Raw genomic sequence first — 17,904 nt, forward strand, 5'->3', positions numbered from 1 at the left:
ATAATAATTTTTATTTTTTTGTAAATCTCCAACAATATTAAAATTCTGAAACATTTTCAGGCCAGATTGTTTGGCAGTAATTAAGACTTATCACATTGTTAAAAATTAATTTACACCTGAATGCCCCAGTCCTAACTTTCTCTGGCGTGTTTAATGGATAGCTAGTGGGTAAATACAGCAACATCACGTCCTTCGTGTGTTTTAATGCCAAATCTCTTGGTGAGGCACCAGCATCGTGCAACTTGTGGAGGGGCAGGGCAAATTGGACAGCAACTTCCTGATTTCCGCGTTTAACTGCGCACGTGCAGTTGCCAGAAGTTGCTATCTGATTTACTCCATACTAACGGTGAATGCTGATAGCCTCACCATTATCCTTATTGCAAAATCCAGGCCAGTATATCTCATTTGCACTCTTTTGGGTACTTTGGGCTGGATTTTCCGCATGTTGCTGCCTCTGTTTTTGCCCTGGAGGGACAGCAATGGCGGCGGTGAGCTCTTCTGGGTGGACGGCCAGCTTTCAGCACCCTGCTGGGGTTTTTGGGGCCCGTTTCGGCGGGGCACGGAACATTACCGCCCAGAAGTGGCGAGCCGGTGTGCAACGCCCCTGGTTGTGACACCTGCCCGATTTTTGGCTCTCGCCCAATCCGTAGCACCAAGCAAGGCACCCTGCTGGGACCGCCTGTGAAAATGGGTGGTCTGATCTATACCGGCTGCAGTGAGGTAAGTAACATCCACCTCAGGTAAGTGTGATTGCTTTTCCTTTTTTTTTGCAATTTATGTTGTAGTGCCGTGGGCTATGGATTTGGAATGTTTTTGTTGGTTTTTTTTCAGGGTTTTTTTTCCCCTTACCTCGCAAGCGTTCAGGATTTTCGCATGCTCAGCCAGCCTAGCATCCAAAGAGAGGTGTGCAACACCTTCTTTAGCGCTCCACCCCACACTCAGGGCACAGCTGCCGAATTTTGTTGTCTGAGGCGCAAACTATTCATGGGCTCAAACTTTACCTCCCTTCCGCCATTACTGCCCCGAAATGAGCAAACCCGAAAATCCAGTCCATTGTCTATACACATTTAATTTTTGTTCACTCTCTTCCTCCCCCCATATTATTTTAAATGACCTTGCCCCCTTGATCCTTATTGACTTAAAGTCATCTCTGCTACCATCTGGTCACGCACTGTATTACTCAGTGTCATGAAGTTAAATGTAACACGATATTGGAGTGCTCAACAACCATTATGTTTTCTATTGCAAGCTTACTACTAAATTAATTCTGCCTTCCGTATTGAAAGATTCCCATTGCTATATTGAATTTCAGAGATATTAAAATTACTATTATCTTGCCTCTTCTTTTTTGAAGATTACTCAGTTTTGTCATGCAAAGGAACATTGATAGATGAAAGGAACACTGAGTGTTTAATCTGCTGGGACCCCAGAATCCAGGGAATTTTGGTAAATTACAACCAATGCATCCACTATCCCTGCCTCTACTTCTCTTAAGACCCCAGGATGCAAGCCATCGGGTCCAATTTTGTTTCAAAGTTCAAATCTCACTTCTTATTCTCAGAGAAACTTCCAGGTGATGCACAAACAAGAATCTGCCTTTAACTATGGTCTGTGAAACCCAACTGTGTTCGATGCCTTGAGGCTGTGCCGAGTCCAGCTGGCCCCTGGGCTCAAGGTGCCGCAGTCGAGCGCTGGGAGGTCCGCTGGTCCTCCGGCGCCGAGGCGGGGAGAGCTCTGGGTTCCACAGGGGCGGGAGGAGGGCTCCTCCTGTCCTCCGCGGCGCGCTCGTTGGCGCGGGCCGCAGCCTCCCGGCATGCCCCCCGCGCCGCGGACGGTTGCGGCCCAAGATGGCGGAGGGCGGAGCGGCCGAGCTGGAGACGCAGCGCGCCGACACGGCGGCCCTGATGAAGACCCCGCTGAAGAAAGGCGACACCTGGTGAGGACAGAGCGGGATTGGGAAGAGAGAGAGGGCCGGGCTGGGGGCCGCAGGGCCTCGTCTCCTGAGGGCAGAGGTGTCGGCTGAGGGAGTAGGCCGGGGAGCGGTTCGTCAGCGCCGGCTCCACACTCACAGAGACAACAACTTGTACTTATGGAGCGCCTGTCGCCTCCCAAAGCGCTTCACAGGAGTGTTATGAGACTAAACATTTGACACCCAGCCACACATAGGGGCAGATGCTTGGTCAAAGAGCTAGCTTTTAAGGAGCGTCTTAAAGGAGGAAAGAGAGATTTGGGGAGGGAGTTCCAGAGCTTGGGGCCCAGGCAGCTGAAGGCACGGCCACCAATATAATCAGGGATGCTCAAGAGGGCAGAATTAGAGGAGTGCAGACATTCTGGGGGAGTTGTGGGGCTGGAGGAGATTACAGAGTTAGGGAGGGGTGAGGCCCTGGAGGGATTTGAAAACAAGGATGAGAATTTTGAAACGCTTAAACGGGATCCGAGGCAGAGAACGCACGCACCCTTCTCTCGAAAGGCCCGCCGCTGTCAGTGGCCCAGTCGACGCGCCGATACCAGGAGGCCACCCGCACTTGGGCCAAGGCCAGGGGAAGATCTGTGGGGAGAACATAAGAAATAGGAGCAGGAGTGGGCCATACGGCCCCTCGAGCCTGCTCCGCCATTTAATACGATTATGGCTGATCCGATCATGGACTCAAGTCCACTTCCCTGCCCGCTCCCCATAACACCTTGCTCCCTTATCATTTAAGAAACTGTCTATCTCTGTCTTAAATTTATTCAACGTCCTGGCTTCCACAGCTCTCTGAGGCAGCAAATTCCACAGATTTATAACCCTCAGGGAAGAAATTCCTCCTCATCTCAGTTTTAAATGGGCAGCCCCTTCTAAGATTATGCCCCCTAGTTCTAGTCTCTCCTACCAGTGGAAACATCCTCTCTGCATCCACCTTGTCAAGCCCCCTCATAATCTTATACGTTTCGATAAGATCACCTCTCATTCTTCTGAATTCCAATGAGTAGAGGCCCAACCTCCTCAATCTTTCCTGATAAGTCATCCCCCTCATCTGCGGAATCAACCTAGTGAACCTTCTCTGAATTGTCTCCAAAGCAAGTATATCCTTTCGTAAATATGGAAACCAAAACTGCACGCTGTATTCCAGGTGTGGCCTCACCAATACCCTGTATAACTGTAGCAAGACTTCCCTGCTTTTATACTCCATCCCCTTTGCAATAAAGGCCAAGATTCCATTGGCCTTCCTGATCACTTGCTGTACCTGTATACTAACCTTTTGTGTTTCATGCACAAGTACCCCCAGATCCTGTTGTACTGCAGCACTTTGCAATCTTTCTCTACTTAAATAATAACTTTGCTCTTTGATTTTTTTTCTGCCAAAGTGCATGAGCTCATATTTTCCAACATTATACTCCATCTGCTAAATTTTTGCCCACTCACTTAGTCTGTCTGTCCTTTTGCAGATTTGTTGTGTCCTCCTCACACATTGCTTTTTCTCCCATCTTTGTATCGTCAGCAAAATTGGCTAAGTTACACTCAGCCCTTTCTCAGTCTGTTAATATAAGAAGTGTCGCCTTCTCCCTGGGGCTCAAACTCCAGCAGAGAAGGGGGCGCAGTTTTAACCCTATCGCTCAGCAGAAACTTGATGGGTGGGCAGTTAAAATTGCCCTGGTTCTTACTTGTCCAACAGCAGCCATGATTGCAATATCTGCAATTTTAACCTGCGCTCCTGAGCAGGGAGCAAGGACATGTGCCTGGAGTATTTACATTTGTCTGTTGCAGCCCGATGCCATCATTGAGATGCGACTGTAATTTTACCTCAGGCCTGAGCGGAGAATCCACCTGGAGTTAAAATTAGGGCTGTTACTTCTTCATAGAGTTCAGGTGGTGGGTTCTCAGGTCTGCACTTTCAAGGTGATGAGATTTAAAAGATTTAATTTAGTGTTTGGGCAGCATTACGGAGGTGACTTTGAGAAGCGCCATTGGTTATAAATATAACCAATTCTATATTTGCAAACGAGTAAAGAAAATAACTTGTATTTATATCTTGCCTTTAACACCATCCCAAAGTGTTTTAGTGTATTGTTGTAGTGTAGTCACTTGTAATGTAGGCAGGCAGCTAATTTGTATACAGTAAGGTCATACACACACACACTGTAATAAATGACCAGTTATTCTGTTATTGGTGATGTTGGTTGAGAGATGAATGCTGGTCAGGACATCAGGAGAACTCCCTGCTCTTTACATAGTTGCAGAGGATCTTTTAGCTCCACCTGAGAGGGCAGTCATGGCCTAATTTTAATGTCACACCCAAAAGGTGGCACCTCCGACTGTCCAGCATTCTCTCTGTCATCCTAGATTGCATTCAAGTCTCCAGAATGTGGCTTGAACCTTTGACCCTCTGATTCCATAGATGAGAATGCTACCACTGAGCCAAGGCTGATCCTTTCAATTCGAGCAGTTTGATGTGATACATGTGAGACTAATTAACTCAGAGTCACACGTGTATTTTCGAGATAGTTTGTTGTTGTATTTATCATATATACTACAACACTGGCCATGACCTGTCTCTTTAGTATTTCTACAATGTCCCAGCAGTAGTGTGATCAGATTATTTAGCAAAAGAACTGATGTAGTCAGTTCCAGTGTTCTAAATAAGCGGGAAGAAAAAGTCACACTGAAGCCAAAGTTTTTTAATGTTGAGTAATATGCTTCTTGTGCAGCAGTTTTCACATCAAATTGTATTTACCAGCACCAGGATTATAAAGCTAATAATACTTTCTTCAGAAACAGTCCCAGTCCAGAAGGATAGAATCTGTAATCCTATTGTTGGAGAAGGGAAGGGGGAAATCAGAGTAAAAGTGGACAAATGAAAATTTGATATGCCGACGAAAACAGTTTTCATTGCCACCCATGTATAGGAAGTTGTGCAAAGTGCTTTTGCAGCGAGGGAAAAAAGTCTTAAAATACTGAGCAGGAAAGAAAAAGGGAAAGCTGAGCGGGTTGGGGCTGAAGTCATGGTCGAAGAAAAGGGTTTTAAGTTTTCTGAATCTTTTGAAAAAGATCCTTGGAGAGATCTAGGGAGGGTGCTGCAGAAACAGCAGCACAGCGGCTGAAAATGCTGTCACCAGTGGTGGAGTGGGTGGGGAGCATGAAGCAACCCAGTGTCAGGTAGTTAAGAGGAGATCATTTGTGTAGAGTTGGAGGATGGAAGTGTGGAGCATTTTGCGACCGAGGACGCCAGCTGAGAAGCTTTGATTGAGCTGTAATTTGTGAAGTGTTGAGGTGTGCGGCTGTCACGAAAGCGATGGAAAATTTGAATCTTGACGTGGAACTCTGGCAAAGGGGGAACAATAGGGGTGGATCTGTGGGAATTTGATATGCCCACCGTTACATGTTACTGAAATTCCAATGACAACACTAAATAAACTTCAATTCTTTTCTAGATAAATGTGTAACTCTATAAAGTTTTTTTTGCTTGTGGAGGAAAAAAGGTGAATGTTGAAATTAAGCAATTTTTAATAAGACTGCACAGAAGGTGTTCATCAACCTGGAATGAAATAGACTGTAATTGTATTGCATTCATTAAGCCTTTTTCCAATAAACATTGTCATGCTGCAGTAATGTAGTGTAGGGTGATTGTGTTGGCATTAGAGAAAACACCATCTGGAAAGGCAAACCAGAAGCAGAACACCGCCTCCATGGAGTTGGTTTTACCATCCAGAATGAGCTGGTCGGCCGCCTCAGAGACTCCCCCTGCGGGATACGCGAACGTCTCATGACTCTCCGGTTCACCCTATCCCGGAACCAGTGCGCCACAGTTATCAGTGTGTATGCCCCAACACTTGACACAACAGATGAGGCCAAAGAGGAATTCTACTCCAGTCTCGAACAATCCCTGTCCCGAGTCCCTACGACAAACTGATCCTCCTCGACGACTTCAACGCCAGAGTCGGTAAGGACACAGACCTCTGGGGAGGCATGATCGGCAGAGAGGGGGTAGGGAAAACCAACTCCAGCGGTACCCTGCTCCTAATAAAATGCCTAGAACACGACCTTGTCATCACCAACACCATGTTCTGCTAGAGGGACAAGTACAAGGCATCGTGGCAACACCCTCGCTCTAAGCAGTGGCACCCGCTCGACTACGTCATTGTCCAAGCGAGGGACCTTGTCATCACCCACGCCATGACAGGAACTGACGACTGTTGGACGGACCACCATCTAATCCATTCCATCATCAACATTAATATAGCCCCAAAGCGGCGATGGCAACAGAAGCAATGCTGCAGAAAAATCACGCAGGGCGCTCAAAGACCCAGTTAAGAGTTAAGAGAGTCCTATACAGCCAGCGCCTCACTGCCAACCTGGCGACCTTCGATGACCCTGAGACGCAGTGTGCCCACAGTGCCTGGTCTGCCCTCCAGGCCACCATAACCAGCACCTGCGAAGAGACGCTAGGTCACTCAACCAGGAAACACCAAGACTGGTTTGACGAGAATGACCAGGAGATAATAAACCGCAAGCGCAGGGCATTTCTGAACTTAAAGCTGCAACCCATTTCGGGAGCAGCATAGTAGCCCTGCAGACGGCTGAAGGCCGAGGTCCAATAAAAAACCTGTGACCTAAAGAATAGATGGTGAGTGGAGAAAGCATAGGAGATCCAGCAGCTGGCAAGCAGTCATGACGTGCGAGGATTCTTCACCAGAGTTAAGTCCACCTACGGCCCCAGGCCCACACCACGGCTGGCCAAGAATGGGGAGACACTCATTAAGGACACAGAGGCAGTCAGGGCCTGCTGGAAGGAGCATTTTGAAGATCTCCTCAATCGAGACTCTGCCTTTGACACAAGTGTCCTTGACTCCACCCTGCAGCATGCTACCCGCCACCATCTCAGCAAAACCCCAGCCTTAACGAGGTAGAAAAGGCCATTCATCAGCTCACGAACAGCAAGGCATCAGGAGCAGATGGAATCCCCGCTGAGGCACTAAAGTATGGCGGAGAAGCACTATTGGCACGAATGCATGACCTCATCTATTTTATCTGAAAGGAGGAGAGCATGCCGGGAGATCTCAGTGATGCCGTAATCGTGACCATCTTTAAAAAAGGGGTACAAGTCCGACTGCAGCAACTGCAGAGGAATCTCCATGCTGTCAGCCACTGGGTAAGTCATTGCTAGAATCCTCCTCAACCATCTTCTCCCTGTGGCTGAAGAGCACCTCCCAGGGTCACAATACGCAATCTGTCCACTAAGGGGTACAACGGGCATGATCTTCACCGCGTGACAACTGCAAGAGAAATGCAGGGAACAGCACCAACTCTTATACATGGCCTTCGTTAACCTCACAAAGGCCTTTGAAACTGTTAACTGTGAGGGACTATGGAGCGTCCTCCTCCGTTTCGGCTGCCCCCGAAAGTTTGTCACCAACCTCCGCCTGCTCCACGACGATATGTAAGCCGTGATCCTGACCAACAGATCCACCACAGACCCAATCCACGTCCGGGGTCAAGCAGGGCTGCGTCATCATGCCAACGCTCTTCTCGATCTTCCTTGCTGCAATGCTCCATCTCACTCTCAACAAGCTCCCCGCTAGAGTGGAACTAAACTATAGAACCAGTGGGAGCCTCTTCAACCTTCGTCGCCTCTAGGCTAGATCCAAGGTCGTCCCATCCTCTGTCACCAAACTACAGTACGCGGACGACGCTTGCGTCTGCGCACATTGCGACTGAACTCCAAGCCATCGTCAACATCTTCACCGAGGCGTACGAAAGCGTGGGACTTATATTGAACATCCGTAACACACAGATCCTCCACCAACCTAACCTTGCCACACAGCACTGTCCCACCAGTCATCAAAATCCACGGCGCGGCCTTGGACAATGTAGACCATTTTTCATATTTCAGGAGCCTACTGTCAGCAAGGGCAAACATCGACGACGAGGTCCAACACCGCCTCTAGTGTGCCAGTGCAGCCTTCGGTTGCCTGAGGAAGAGAGTGTTTGAAGACCAGGACCTCAAATCTGGCTCCAAGCTTATGGTCTACAGTGCAGTAGTGATACCCACCCTCCTATATGGCTGAGACGTGGACCATATACAGTAAATACCTCAAAACGCTGGAGAAATGCCACCAGCGCTGCCTCCGCAAGATCCTGCAAATCCACTGGGAGGACAGACGCACCAACATCAGTGTTCTCGATCAGGCCAACATCCCCAGCATCGAAGCACTGACCGCACTCGACCAGCTTCATTGGGTGGGCCACATCATCCGCATGCCCGACACAAGATTCCCAAAGCAAGCGCTCTATTCAGAACTCCTACACGGCAAGCGAGCCCCAGGTGGGCAGAGGAAATGTTTCAAGGACACCCTCAAAGCCTCCTTGATAAAGTGCAACATCCCCACCCACACTTGGGAATCCCTGGCCAAAGACTGTCCTAAGTGGAGGAAGAGCATCCGGGAGAGCGCTGAGCACCTCGAGTCTCGTCGCCAAGAGCATGCAGAAACCAAGCGGAAGGGGCGTGCAGCAAACCAGACTCCCCATCCACCCTTTCCTTCAACCACTGTCTGTCCCACCTGTGACAGAGACTGTAATTCCCGTATTGGACTGTACAGTCACCTGAGAACTCACTTTTAGAGTGGAAGCCAGTCTTCCTCGATTTCGAGGGACTGCGTATGATGATGATAGAAAAAAAAGCCTGAATAATGCAGAATTGTAAAGTTTGCAGTATGAACACCACCTAATATAAAGAACTCTAATTCTATTTACTGATTTGAAGTCATAAAGACATAAGAAATAGGAACAGGAGTAGGCCATACGGCCCCTCGAGCCTGCTCCGCCATTCAATAAGATCATGGCTGATCTCCACTTTCCTGCCCGCTCCCCATAACCCCTTATCCCCTTATTGTTTAAGAAACTCTCTATTTCTGTCAAATTTATTCAATGTCCCAGCTTCCACAGCTCTCTGAGGCAGCAAATTCCACAGATTTACAACCCTTTGAGAGAAGAAATTTCTCCTCATCTCTGTTTTAAATGGGCGGCCCCTTATTCTAAGATCATGCCCTCTAGTTCTAGCCTCCCCCATCAGTGGAAACATTCTCTCTGCATCCACATTGTCAAGCCCCCTCATGATCTTATACGTTTCGATAAAATCACCTCTCATTCTCCTGAATTCCAATGAGCCGAGGCCCAACCTACTCAACCTTTCCTCATGTCAACCCCCTCATCCCTGGAATCAACCTAGTGAACCTTCTCTGAACTGCCTCCAAAGCAAGTATATCCTTTCATAAATATGGAAACCAAAACTGCATGCAGTATTCCAGGTGTGGCCTCACTAATACCTTGTATAACTGTAGCAAGACTTCCCTGCTTTTATACTCCATCCCCTTTGCAATAAAGGCCAAGATTCCATTGGCCTTCCTGATCACTTGCTGTACTTGCAGACTATCCTTTTGTGTTTCATGCACAAGTACCCACAGGTCCCGCTGTACTGCAGCACTTTGCAATCTGAAGTCATCTGAACATCTTGCTTGGTTTCTTTCTTTGCAAGATTCTCAGGCTTCAAGTGCCTTCTCCAATCTCTTAATTCTCTATATAAATCTACTTTATAACTTCAAAAATCCATTTTTATATCCTCCTCTGACCATATTCGACAATAATACAGCCTTCCAGTCTTGGTTCAATATTATTTCAGCACCAACAACATTTGACATGGTTTTACTTTTGAAACAAGTGTATGTGTGTATTAGAAGGCTGAGTACCGAGGCTATAATTTAATATTGGGAGTTCAGATGATACTTGTAGATCAGTTAAGCTTTGAGAATCTAATTAAAAGTCTCAGTGCACCGAGCTGTCAATATTGTATTCTTTTACAATGGGAAATGTCAGTGGAGTAGAGCACATTTCCAGACGGACATTCCTTATTTAAACCAGTAGTATTTAAAGAGTGCCATGGCCAACTAGCTCAGATGTTCCCAAACTTTACATTTTGCCTACTCCTTTCCAGATCTACTAGCTGCCCACTCACCCCTACCAGCATACAGGTTTAACATTTTAACCCCTTTAATGCCCAAGGATTGTTCAAAGTGTATGGTGATTGGAGGTGAGGGCTTACATCATCGTCTCTGTTTCTGTGTTCTCATTGATACATAGAATCACAAAATGATTACAGCATGGTAGAAGGCCATTCGGCCCGTCAAATCCGTGCCGACTCAGTTAGTCCCACTCCCCTGCCCTTTCCCTGTAGCCCTACAAATTCCTTTCCTTAATGTACTTATCCAATTGACTACTTTATATAACAAAATCCAGAGTTTCAAAGCTTTGAGAAAACTATTGCAAAAATGTAATAAGTAAATGAGAACATAAGAAATAGGAGCCGGATTAGGCCATTTGGTCCCTTGAGCCTGCTCCACCTTTTAATAAGATCATGGCTGATCTGATCACGGACTCAGCTCCACTTCCCTGCCTGCTCCCCATAACCCTTTATTCCCTTATCGCTCAAAGATCTGTCTATCTCCACCTTAAATATATTCAATGACCCAGCCTCCACAGCTCTCTAGGGCAGAGAATTCCACAGATTTACAACCCTCGAGAAGAAATTCCTCCTCATTTCAGTTTTAAATGGGCGGCCCTTTATACTGAGACTATGTCGCCTAGTTTTAGTTTCCCCTATGAGTGGAAATATCCTCTCTGCATCCATCTTGTAGAGCCCCCTCATTATCTTATGTTTCGATAAGTTCACCCTCATCCTTCTGAACTCCAATGAGTATAAGCCCAATCTACTCAACCTATCTTCATAAGTCAACTCCCTCATCTCCAGAATCAATCTTGTGAACCTTCTCTGAACTGCCTCCAATGCAAGTATATCCTTCCTTAAATACAGAGACTAAAACTGAATGCAGTACTCTAGCTGTGGCCTCACCAATACCCTGTACAGTTGTAGCAGGACTTCTGTGCTTTTATACTCCATTCCCCTTGCAATAAATGCCAACATTCCATTTATCTTCCTGTTTACTTGCTGTACCTGCATACTCACTTTTTGTGTTTCATGCACAAGTACCCCCAGGTCCCTCTTTAGTGCAGCATTTTGCAATTTTTCTCCATTTAAATAGTAATTTGCTTTTCTATTTTTTTCTGCCAAAGTGGATAACCTCACATTTTCCCACATCTGCCACATTTTTTCCCACTCACTTAGCCTGTCTATATCCCTTTGCAGATTTTTTGTGTCCTCCTCACAATTTGCTTTCCTCCCCATCTTTGTATTATCAGCAATCTTGGCTACATTACACTCGGTCCCTTCATCCAAGTCATTAATATATTAATATAGATTGTAAGTAGTTGAGGCCCCAGCACCGATCCCTGAGGCATCCCCCTAGTCACTGTTTGCCAACCGGAAAAAGACCCATTTATCCCGACACTCTGTTTTCTGTGAGTTAGCTAATCCTCTATCCACGCTAATATATTTTGCCCCAACCCTGTGAATTTTTATCTTGTGCAGAAACCTTTTATGTGGTATCTTATCGAATGCCTTCTGGAAATCCAAATATACCACATCCACGGGTTCTCCCTTATCCACCCTGCTCATTACATCCTCAAAGAACTCCAGCAAATTTCTCAAACATGATTTCCCTTTCATAAAACCATGTTGACTCTGCTTGATTGAATTATGCTTTTCCAAATCTCCTGCTACTGCTTCCTCAATAATGAACTCCAGCATTAACAATGACAGATGTTAGGCTAACTAGTCTATAGTTTCCTGCTTTTTGTTGCCTCCATTTTTAAATAGGAGCGTTACATTTGTAGTTTTCCAATCCACTGGGACCTCCCCAGAATCCAGGGAATTTTGGTAGATTGCAACCAATGCATCCACTATCTCTGCAGCCACTTCTTTTAAGACTCTCAGGGCCAGGGAACTTGGAGGGGGCGGGCGGGGCGGGCAGAGAGAGGTGTGATTGGAAGGCTTGGAGCCCGGGAAGTCACAAACAATTAGTAAAGGCTGGAGAGAGAGAGAGACTATTGCAAATAGAGATGTGTACTCTTTGGAGCTGTTTCGTAATGTGTTGTGTTAATGGACATGGTTTAATGTAAAATATATTTTATTCAAAAGTTTACAATAACTTAACTTTAATAAGATTATTCTTGTATCAAACTTCACTTCAAGATCACTCTTTAAGATCATTTAAAAACTTTCAAGATCACTTATAAATGTGTAAATTTACATAACTTACAAAAAACTTTTAATTTGAGAACAGTTACAACAGTAACAATAATAATAACAACAACAGCAGCAGCAGAAAGGCGGCACCCATCTCTCATCACCCTTATTCTAAGACTGCCCGCTGTGCTTAGTCTTGGACACACCTCCATCCCTGCCCGCAGGGTGGCACAGTGTTTCTGGGCTTGATACCAAGCTTATTCTTTCTAACATCTTGGGGTACTACGCACCTCTTGAGGGTGGGGAGCGTCAGCGTCAGGCAGCAAATTGGAGGGCCCGGCTTTGGGATCTTCAGAGGCTGGTGTGGGGATTGGAGTGGGAGTGACAGTTGATTCTGTCAATGGGCGTGGGGTCTGGGTGTGTTCCCTTATTGCAGCAGCTAACTCCAACATGCCGTCCCTCATGCACCCCAACAGTGTCTCAACGGCCTGCAACATTCTCTCCCTCATGGCCAGTGACATGATTTGCATTACCTCTGACATTCCCTCCCTCATGGCCACTATTCCCTCACTGATGGTCCCGGATATCGTTCCTGTTTCTCGTGAGAGTGTTGTTACTTCTCCCGACAGTCCTGCTACTTCATCACTCACCCCACTGATGGTGTCCAGGAGTGATCGCATAAGGTCAATGCTCTCCGCACTCAATGACATCATCTGAATCACATCTATTCGATCCTGCATCTCAGGAGAGCGCGGTCAAGCTCTCCCTCCCCTCCTCCCCATGGGTGTGGCTCACACCACACCACTGGAACCCGCAACCTGGGATGTTGGGGCCCTGGGTGTGCCTCGCTGCACCACACCACTGGGACCTGCAATCTTGGAAGGTGTGAAACCATGGAATGTCCCACCAACACTCAAACCACTAGTCACGGAAGGGGATGTCATCTCCATGAGCAGTGCCTCCTCCAAAGTCAGTACAACAGTAGGAGCTTCATCCAGCTCCATCCCCTCCCCCTCACCCCCAGGGATGGATTGGAAGATGTTCTCCTCTTCTGGCTCGTCCGCGTCTGAATCATCATCTGCATCGTCAGGGTTGGTCTCAAATTCTGCAAAATATAACTGCACAGTCAAATGGTTACCAGCAGAGGAGGGGGCAGGGAGGGTAGCATGAGTAGGCTCACATATCACAGGCCAGGCAGCAGGTTGATTTGAAGGACCACAATGAATTTGCAGGACTTACCCTCTCATTCACGTGTGGGCCCAGCTTGTGCAGTACTGATTGTTTTTCTCCAGGCAGGACCCATCAAAGCAGCGACCCTCTCTTCTAAGGATTTCTTTATACACTGGCTTCCAGATCTTGTGGTGGTCACCATTGCGCAGTAATCTTCTGCAACTTGGTTCCAGCGTTTTTTCATTTCTTTTGGTGGAACTTTTATGTGACCTCTGCTGGTGTCCAGCTCCTGCCATCTGTTCTCAATCACAGTAACTAGTCCACTTCTTCCTGTAAGAAATTCTTGGTCATTGCACTGCGTTGTATCTTGTATAGCTACAGCTGCGATTTTTCCAATGCTCTTACGCAGCACTTGTAACGTACACAACTGGCTCTTAAATGGCCGATTGCCAAATCCGAGCTGTACTGAGCACGTGTATCCATTGGAACGACGTCAAAAACGTAACTTTTTTCCCCCGTGCATACGCAAAAGCTGCGGCATTGTTTTTTGGCGCAGACAGCAGACTCCATCCCCCGAGGCGACTGGACACGCTGTGCGACGCCAAATTCGAATTATACATCGGGAAAAGTTTGGCAAAATATTTCTGGCGCATTTCTGGCCTAGAAAAACTGGCGTAACTCTGGACAATATGCCAGAAAATGGGCTTGGGGAAAATTGAGCCCTCTGATTTGGAATTCAGCTCTGAAGAAGTAATTGAATGCAAAAAAAAAATCAGGCAAAGCAAATGTTGCCATGACAGCACTTGTGCACCAATGAACACGCTGTACAATATGGCATGATATCATGACATGGTGCGTGATGAATTTATACATAGCTGATCAGTTACCAGTAATGTAGCCATTATAACATTTTCAGGTTGTATAAACAGAAGGCGTGACAGGCATCCTGTGTTATATGTGCAGTGATGAGCCTGGTTTCACAGGACACTTGTAACAATTGCCTAAGTGATGGCTCGGCTCAGGTTGGTAGCACCTGTGCATCTGAGTCGAAGCTGTTTAGTTCAAGCTCCTTCAGCGCAAAATTTAGGCTGATATTTCAGTGTAGTTAGAGTGATCCACTGTCTGATGTGCCATCCTTTGGAAGGGATGTTAAATTGAGGCCCTGTCTCTCTGGTCCCATGATTCAGATGAACATTAAAGATTCCATGGCATTGTTTGGAGAAGAGCAAGGAGTTAGCTTAGTGTCCGAGTCAACAGTCTCATCTCGCTCAACGCTACCAAAGAAGGATTAACTGGTCACTTGTTTAATTCCTGGGATCTTTGTGCAATAAAAGTTGCCATGCTCGCCTTTAAAATAGTTACCTTACTTCAAAGTAATTCATTGGTCTGTGACACATTTGGGAAGCTTTTGAGAGATGTGATAAAGTGCTATATAAATGCAAGTTTAAAAAAAAATCCCATTCAGTCCCCCCATCAATATAATAGTCGCTATAAGTAACAGTTGAAACGTAATTGATAGAATGAAAAGTTTATCATGTTATTTAAGATGCCACAGTTAATGGAATTATGAGCTTCTCTGCAGCATTCTGGTTATGCCCAGTAACATGGTTAAACACTGAATTGGAAATGGTGGTCTTATTGTTAAATACTTGTGTATTGACAAGCATTTGACTGTCGGGGTAGTTTAATTTCTAATGTGAGAAGTGGAAAGCTGTGTACAGCATGTTTTGTTAGATTTCTCTATGACTAGATATATTTATTTCAGAAAGTGACAGGATATAAACCGAATGATTCCTGATCTGTTCACACCCAGCCTTTATATTGGCCTAGAATTCCCGGTCGGCTGCTTCCCGCGGGTGATCGAGTGAAAAAGTTTTTTAAAAAGATGCGGACTTACCTTTTCCTGCTGCGCCCACTAGAGATCCTGGTCCTGAGGCCTTCACTCATTGCGCATCAGAGTGCGTGCACGTCAGGACGTCCGTAAGTTGGAGCTGCAGTCTCACGGCTCCAGACAGCCAATCAAGGTACAGTATTTTCTCATTCATAATAATGGGAACTCCTTAAGTTGGAGTTCCCATTATTATGATTGAGAAACAGCTCCAAAATACCCAAAACATTAATAAAAAATACACCACCTATTTTACATTAATTTAAATTAAAGTTATTTATGTCATAAAAATATATTTTCCCATTTTTTTTTAAACGTTTTTTGAATTATACTTGAAAATAAACTTACCTTAGTGGGCAGGGTTTTTAACAATAAAATGTATTTTAAAAATTTTATTTCATTATGTTTTTGTGTGTTTTAAAACTCATGCTTCTATCAGCCACAAGAGTTTTCAGGACATCGGCTGGGCAAGATATGGGTAAATACCGCAATTTTGCCCATGCGAATGTCCTGGCTGCCGAGATGCGGAGGATCTGTCAAGCTGGAGCTTGACAGATCGGAAAAGCCGGATTTCAGTGCATGCGCATTGTGCGCTGAAAACCGGCTTTTGCAATGCCGACCCGGGTCCCGACACATGGGGAGGCCGGGATTTCCAAGCCATTCTGTGACCTGTGGTTTAACTGCTCTGCACTGAAGTTTAAGGGTGGGGAGACATTCACTCAACCAACATTGTTTATAAGATCTTCACTGATTCCAGTGTTGCTTGTTTATGTCACAGTATTATTTGCTTCTCAAGTGCTCTCTCACAATGTTTGTATAGTTATTCATCCATGTTTGACTTTCAGGTGAACATGTGAACTGAAGTTATTGTATTACTGCTGAGGTGGTATGAGAAAGTATTAGTGGGTGGGAAGGATGTTCAACTTATTGCAATTCTCAATGTTGAGTTCTAGGACTTCATACGTCGCAATTATCGTAGAATCATAGGGCTCAATTTTCCCCAGTACTTGCGCTTTTTTTTTTGGAGTAGGCTGCTTTTTCTGGCCTAACTTAAAAATCCCCAGTTTCTCCAATCATTTGCATCAGCGTAACTCAGTTACGTTTTTTTTTAGGTAAGTTTTTTTTTCCCTCAAAAGGGGGCGTTACCAGCCACCTATGCCAATTCTGGCCATTTAGGCAACTTTGGCCAGCTAATAGTTACGCCATTTCTACTTAGGCCAGCGTATGTGGCCTCTGGAGAAAACCCTTGCGGAGAGTTAAAAAAATCGGCGCAGGTAAGTACATCGGAGGCCATTCGGTCCGGGCTAGGGGCAGGAAGCGGAGCGGACCTGGACTGGCACAAAATCGGGGGCCACAGAGCGGCGGGAAGACACCGGAGAGGCTCGGCAGGGGAGGGTACTCACCGCAGCTGACCAGGAAGGCACCTCACTCGGAGCTCTACTGCGCATGCGCGGCCATTTCAGCGACATCAAGAACATCAGTTTTTTCCCCCACGCATGCGCAATAGGCCCGGTTCCTTTGTCCAGCACAGACTGCAGGCTCCACTCCCCGATGCGACTGGCCACGCTGCGCGGCTGCAGTTTAGAGGCCAAACATTGGAGAAACTTCGGAGATTATTTTCTGCCGCATTTTTTTACCTAATTAAGTGGCTCAACTCTAGCAATACGCCAGAAAACGGGCTCAGGGGAAATTGAGCCCATAGAATAGTTACAGCACAGGAAGAGGCCATTCGGCCTGTTGAGCCCATGCCAGCTGTCTGTGAGAGCACTTCAGCTAGCTCCACTCCCTATCCTTCCCCCGTAGCCCTGAAAATTTATTTTCATTCAGGTACCTAGTCAATTCCCTATTGAAAGCCATGATTGAATCTGCTTTTGCCACCCTCACAGGCAGTGCATTCCAGGTCATACCACTAGCTGCATAAAAAAGTTTTCCCTCGTGTCGCCTTTGGTTATTCTGCCAATCACCTACATCTGTGTCATCTGGTTCTCGACTCTTCTGCCAATAGGAGCAGTTTCTCTCTCTCTACTCTGTCTAGACCCCTTCATGATGTTGAACACCTCTATCGAAACAAATTCTAACTGAGCTTGTGCATTGTCAGGGTAATGCTCCTCATCTTGCTCTTAATAATACTGTATTTCGCAAGATATCTTAACTGTGGGCTTTGCGAATAAGGTCAGTGGGTCTGAAGGTATTCCGAGAAGCATTGCTATTAATAAGTACAAACTGGGTAGGGTTGAGAGTAGCCACTGTATTGTATGTGATCTGACCTCAGAATGTGCGCAGACGTAGGCGTCGTCCACGTACTGTAGCTCGACGACGGAGGTTGGGGTGGTCTTGGACCTGGCCTGGAGACGGAAAAGTTTAAGCAGCTTCCCACTGGTTCTGTAGTTTAGTTCCACTCCAGCGGGGAGCTTGTTGACTGTGAGGTGGAGCATGGCAGCAAGGAAGATTGAGAAGAGGGTTGGAGCGATGACACAGCCTTGTTTTGCCCCGGTCCGGACGTGGATTGGGTCTGTAATCGATCCGTTGGTAAGGATCACAGCCTGCATGTCGACATAGAGCAGGCGAAGGATGTTGACAAACTTTTGGGGGCATCCGAAACGAAGGAGGACGCTCCATAGACCCTCACGGTTGACAGTGTCAAAGGCCTTTGTAACGTCTGCACACATTCTGAAGCTGAACTCCAGGATAGAGTCGACGTATTTACTGAGGCATACGAAAGCATAGGCCTTA

At 46.3% G+C, this 17,904-nt stretch overlaps 1 protein-coding gene across 9 annotated transcripts in view; it reads left to right on the plus strand.

The window, feature by feature from the left end:
• The first annotated feature begins 1,803 nt into the window (after window positions 1-1,803).
• Window positions 1,804-17,904, plus strand: part of LOC139280663 (ubiquitin carboxyl-terminal hydrolase 15-like) — a 146,391-nt gene continuing 130,290 nt past the window's right edge. For 8 of the 9 annotated variants that reach the window (XR_011596735.1, XM_070900258.1, XM_070900259.1 and 5 more), the window contains exon 1: window positions 1,804-1,936. Coding sequence is in view for 7 of the 9 variants with exons in the window: in XM_070900258.1 (XP_070756359.1) it covers window positions 1,848-1,936 (89 nt within the window). In the remaining 2 variants the exon portion in view is untranslated. The remainder of the gene's footprint in view (window positions 1,937-17,904) is intronic. The other variant, XM_070900262.1, reaches the window with a different exon arrangement.

Source organism: Pristiophorus japonicus, chromosome 15 (assembly GCF_044704955.1).
Source record: "Pristiophorus japonicus isolate sPriJap1 chromosome 15, sPriJap1.hap1, whole genome shotgun sequence".
NCBI lineage: Eukaryota > Metazoa > Chordata > Chondrichthyes > Pristiophoridae > Pristiophorus > Pristiophorus japonicus.